Genomic DNA, 6000 nt, shown 5'->3' on the forward strand with positions numbered 1-6000 from the left:
GTGATTAGAATCAAGTTTTGAGGAAACCAATACTTTCTAATTGGTGCCGTATTCTTCCCATTGCATCACATCAGGGAACACTTAAATTTGGTTGTCCTTTTAATGTTAAGAATTGATCGGTGACTTCAGTATGATTGTACTGAACAAAGTATCCCCAGTTTATTCTCAACAGTCAAGCAAGTTGGGTGAGCTATTCATCTAGTTCTGCTACCATAAAGCCTCATACTCTGTGTTTATTTGTATAACTAAATGTGAATGCATAAGCATTAAAATGTATTAATTTTCCTGTATTGCTGGAAACAGGTAAGTCTTAACATATTAAGACATGTGGGCTCTTTTCTCAGGGAGCTTTGTGCATTACAACTGTGTCATTAGAAATAATTACATTTCATAAAGTATATATTGAACCTCAACTTTTAAGCAAAATGAACTTTTGGAATGATATCAGTGTTTCCCTTTACCATAAAAGAGAGCAGAACTTACCATTGGGCATAATGTTTACCTTTGACTTGGGAGGAAGCATGAAATATGTTAGTGCCCTCTCTTGGATTTACAATGAAAAGTTGTGATAGAATGCCAAACATTTGAAAAAGAAGTAACTGAACTTACTCGTATACTTTATTTACTCTGTTTTCCTCAGTTTAAAAAATCATAGTTCTTGGAGCCAGGTACAGTGGCTTGCGCCTGTAATCCCAGCTATTCAGAGGGCTGAGATGGGAAGATGGCTTGATCCCAGGAGTTCAGAGCTGCAGTGAGCTGTGATCACACCACTGCACTCCAGCCTAGGCGAGAGTGAAATCCCATCTCTCTCTCTTTCTTTTTTTTTTTCTGAGATGGAATCTCACACTGTCACCCCACTGGAGTGACAGTGGTGTGATCTCAGCTCACTGCAACCTCCACCTCCCAAGTTCATTCGATTCTCCTGCCTCAGCCTCCTGAGCAGCTGGGATTGCAGGTGCACACCACCACACCCAGCTAATTTTTTGTATTTTTAGTAGAGACAGGGTTTCACTATGTTGACCAGACTGGTCTCGAACTCCTGACCTCGTGATCCACCCACCTCAGCCTTCCAAAGTGCTAGGATTGCAGGCGTGAGCCACCGTGCCCGGCCTAGACCCCATCTCTTAAAAAATAAAAACGTTGTTTCTAGACCTGCCATTGTTCCAGTTTCACAGGTGACCTCTTTTTTCCCCTCCCTCGTTATTGTTTCTAATGCCACTGTAACCATTGCAACCATTGAAAGCTAGCGCATTCTCTGAGTATCTAATGTAAATGTAGAATTTCAGTTTTGCAGCCCGGATAATTACAACTATCTAAAGAGTGGTTATGAGGCTCCTAGGAAGTCACAGTTTCAGAGTAATGATTAAGTAAAAGCAGTTGTTAACAAAACCCCTTTAGCAAATAATGCAGCCTCTGTTGCTCTCTTTGTCAAATAACTGGTATTCGATTTCTTTGTTGTATAGAGAGGTCTGTCACTTCCCCATTGACACCTCTCCAAGAGCACTTCCCTGTTAGAATTTTTTGTTTCCTTTGGACTAAACATGGAGAAACTGGTAACAGTTCTTTCTTCCTTGCTCATACTTTGGAAATTCTGCTATACTCTGAGGAACACTGAAGAGTCAGTAGAGCTTTCAGTATATTTCAGCCAAGTTAAAGCTGAGAAACTTATTTCCTTCTACGAATTTTTATAGAATAAAATTTATAATCCCTTATAAAGAAGTAACAGTTCACATCATATTACCTCTTTGGGCTTTTGCCTATACAAATGTTATCTTTTTTCAAAATGTTAACTTTTGTCAAAGTAGGTATAACATAACCTACAGCAATAATTAAAATCTATGTGAGGCAAAAAACATTTTATAGACAATATTACTGGTGTTAATTCTGTATTCTAATGTAAAAAAAATCTTCTAGTGATGTATACCTCTTGTTTACATGTGTATACACTGGAAAATTAGACAATGTTGCATTTATTTGTGGCATTTTTTTTCTTCCACTCAGATGACAAGATTCTGCAGATCATTACGGAATTGATAAAAACAGAGAATAACTGAAACTGAAATTCATGGTCAACCGCTTTAAAAATTAAGGTGAAGATAGAGTCATGAAATTATCTGAAAATGGACCATCACATTAAGTATTTCATTACTTAAAAATGTTGGTACTAGCCATTAACTTAAAGGTGGTGGGAAAAAAGCACATACTTTAAACGTGTAATTTTCTAGTTCCTTTTTAATGATGATTATTCTCAGTGTATTTGCCACTACATTTACAATAAATTCTTTGGTATCATCCATGTTTTGTGCATCGTTGTATGCCTTAAGGGCAAGGCCTGTGCCTGTGGTTATCTGTAGCTTAATGTTGTGATTCTCTGTGTAGCTGCCCCATCCTCTGTCAGTTCTTGATGTCTGCAGAATTTAAACCCTATAGACCCAGAAGGGAAAATAATCTCCAAAACCAATTATAATTAAATTTCCATGAAAAGGAACAACTTCAGAAGTCAATTATTTAATATTTGATACTCAATTTCAGAACCTAAATAAGTGCACTATTAATGGATGCCACCTATTTCAGTAACTTTCAAAAAGCATAAACGTGTAGTTCTGGAAGACAGGCAGAATTAACTAATACTCCGGTCAGCCTTGGGACGGATAGCTTGCACTGTTTTCCTCAAGCTACAGCTGTGATATCACTGCCCCTGAACCCTTTTTGTATATACAATTGAACTGGTAAGGTCAGTAACTTTGAGATAGTAAAGTGTGCTTAGATATTTTTCATTGGTCCTATTTGTTTTGCTTACTATTTGTTTGCTTTTGAAATTCTATTTTTATTAGAGAGATTTCTCTGCATTTATCAACAGATTGTTGATAAACTTCAGATATAATCCCTTTTAGATTAAAAGGCAAAAATTGCATCTGAAGTTCAAAAGATTAGAATAGGAACCTAGTATAACTGCTTAGCCCTCATAACAACTATATATTTTAATGTTTTTTGATGAACAAACAAAACTATAACTTTTATATGCAGATGGAAGTAAAAACAGTACTTAGTAGCAGTCTCTAATTTTAGGTTTCTACTTGCAGTGTAGCAAGGGAATTGAGAACAAGGAGTCAAATGTCACTGTGATTTGGGATCTCTAGAGCCATTTACAGAAATGGGTATGTCAGGAGAAAGAGCTAGATTGGGTGTTGAAGGCATTTCCTCTTGGGACAAATGGAGGCTAGTACCCCAAACTGTGTTGTCTATTAACTCATTTATAGACAACTTATGAGGTAGGTACTGCATTAACCTACTATTTGTATTTTACAAATGAGGAAACCGAGGCACAGAGAAGTGAAATAACATGTCTGAGATCACACTGATTGTAAGTAACAGAGGCATTATGGCTCCAGAACTATTTAGGTTTCTGAAATGTAATCATTATTCCTTTGAAGTGTGAAACAGTGACTCATAACCCTATGACTCATAATCATTATTCCTTTGAAGTGTGAAACAGTGATTCCTAACCCTGTGACTCAGGTAGGGTCATAGGGTTAGAGTCTTCCACACAGAGATGATAGTTAAAGATGTGGGAGTTGAGATAATCACCAAAGGGGTGAGAAGATCATTGAAATTAAAATCTTGCAGAACTCTGTATTTCAAAGTCCCTTGCTTCTTTCATCTCCCCAGCCCCCACTCAGACCTAGGTCACCACTGTCTTTCACTACACCAATGTAGATTACTACATTGTAGTAATCTCCTAACTAGGCTTTATCCTCCTTTTTATACCTCTCTAATCCAAAAAGAATGATATTTTTAAAGGGTATCTGTGTCACTTGGCTTCCCATTGCTCTTAAAATTTAAAGTTCTAAACATGACCTCCAAAGCTCTCTAACTGATCTGGACCTTGCTGTCCTCCAATCTCATCTCCACACTTTGGTTTCATGGTGCTCCAGCCACCCTAGGCTTCTTTTCAGTTCCTAGAAGATGCCAAGTTTAGTTTCTAAGCATTTACACATAGCGTTCCCTGCCATAATACATTGCTTCTGGTTCTTTACTAGACTTTCCTGCTTTAAAGCCCTCTGCACAGGCCACCCTACCAAGTTGCATATCCCCTTTTACTCATTACACAGTGCTTTTCTCAGCTTGTACCATTTGCTTTCCTTCTCTCACTAGAACATATGCTGCACCATGACTGTTTCACTCACTGATGCATACCTAACACAATGCCTTGCATATATAGGCATTCAATAAATGCCGAATGAGGTATGAGAAGGGCAAGAGCAGGGCTATCTTAATGAATGCCAAGGAAGAAGATTTTTGAAAGCATAAGTATTGTCAACAGGTGTTATGGAGTAGGGAAAGATTACTAAGGTTTAATGAATACATCGACCTTTTGAGATCAGTTTGAATGGAGGGTGTCAAGGAAGGACTCTCTCAGAAGTCCCACAGCCACCTGCACATTAAGTCATACACCAGAAGGACTTGCAAGACTCAGAGGCTAAAGTTGATTTTATAGAGAAAGGATATGCAATGAAGTCAGCAAGGGAAAAAGACACATCACATGGATACACAGGCTTCCTATGTGCTATGTAGTTTCTGCCCAGGGAAACCTACTACAGACTAAGAGTACAGGGATTTTTATTAGGGGCAGGTCATACAAGCACAAAGACCAGGCAATAACAAACTTCCAGGCTCCCAGAAGGAAAGCAGGTATTTAAGTGTCCCTAGCAGGCAAAACAGTGTTCTCCAAAAAGCAGAGGACTTTTCACAAGTCAAGTTCCCAAGCTCCAGCCAAGGGTCAGCCCTACAAGCAGTCTCTTCTAAAGACCTCTGGCTTGCTATGTTAACTCTTTTCTGCATGGGCACAAATCATAACTTTAGGGAGTGAACAAAAAAAGTGGGGCAGCAAATAGAGTATTCTTTATGGATGTGAAAAAGGAAAGCATAATAGGTTGAATATGAATATATTCATAAAAGGTTGAAGACCCTCACTGATTTGCAGGCAAAAATAGAAATAACCAGCAAAGAGGATAATATTAACATCAGAGAGGGCTCAACAAACGACTAAAAAAGAATAACATAGGGATCAACTTGGAAAGGCTTTTTGGTTTTCCCCAGCAATGCTTACTTACTGGCTTCAGATAAGCTGATAAAGTTGATAGTGGATAGGATTTTTTTGTCTTTTGTGGGGTTTTTTGCATTCAAGTGACTATGGGATCTTAGAATGAAAAAGACTGTGTCATTTAAATGGGTGACTGAAAGTGCTTATTTAGAGGCAAATGGGTCCAGATCAGAGGACATGGACCAGGAAAATGGAGAGGTCAGAATCTAATCCCAAATTCATTGTGAATAAGTGAATGGTAGGGAGGCTGGTCAGAGAGAGAATTTGAGAATTTAAAATCTTGAGATGTAATTATTTCAATAATAAATAAACCTAAAGAGTTTCCCTGCTGATGGATAGCAAAATGGATGTGGGGAGAATTGAAAGTAGGGACAGTATGAACAGCATATTTGTTCATCAGTGTGGATTCAGGAAAAGGATGGAGAGGACCAGGCCAGGTGCTACAGTCATTAGGAAAAGGAGGTAGGTGCCCTGGAACTTAACATACAGTGGTAAGAAAAATAAAGTGTCGCATGAGAAAATCACGCTTTTCAGATAAGAAGTTGTTGAGTCCTGGTGATGAATATGCCTGCCTGTTTTCATGATATCTGTTCTTATGCATGAGACGTTTAGAAGTAGACAAAAAGTTGGCTGGGTGCAGTGGTCCACACCTGTAATCCCAGCACTTTGAGAGGCCGAAACAGGTGGGTTAAGTCACCTAAGGTCAGGAGTTCAACACCAGCCTGGCCAATATGGTGAAACTCCATCTCTACTAAAAATATAAAAATTAGCCAGATGTGGTCATACACGCCTGTAATCCCAGCTGCTTGGGAGGCTGAGGCAGGAGAATCACTTGAACCCAGGAGGCGGAGATTGCAGTAAGCTGAGATCGCGCGACTGCACTCCAGCCTGGGTGA

At 38.8% G+C, this 6000-nt stretch overlaps 1 protein-coding gene across 1 annotated transcript in view; it reads left to right on the forward strand.

Annotated features, from left to right (window-relative positions):
- DHX29 (DExH-box helicase 29) overlaps positions 1-2294 on the forward strand; it is a 50923-nt gene extending 48629 nt beyond the window's left edge. The window contains exon 27 of the mRNA XM_032280737.1: positions 2002-2294. Coding sequence (XP_032136628.1) covers positions 2002-2054 — 53 coding nt within the window. The 3' untranslated portion in view covers positions 2055-2294. The remainder of the gene's footprint in view (positions 1-2001) is intronic.
- Positions 2295-6000: the final 3706 nt, after the last annotated feature.

Source organism: Sapajus apella, unplaced genomic scaffold, assembly GCF_009761245.1.
Source record: "Sapajus apella isolate SASKATOON/1434 unplaced genomic scaffold, GSC_monkey_1.0 scaffold1, whole genome shotgun sequence".
NCBI classification, from domain to species: Eukaryota; Metazoa; Chordata; class Mammalia; order Primates; family Cebidae; genus Sapajus; species Sapajus apella.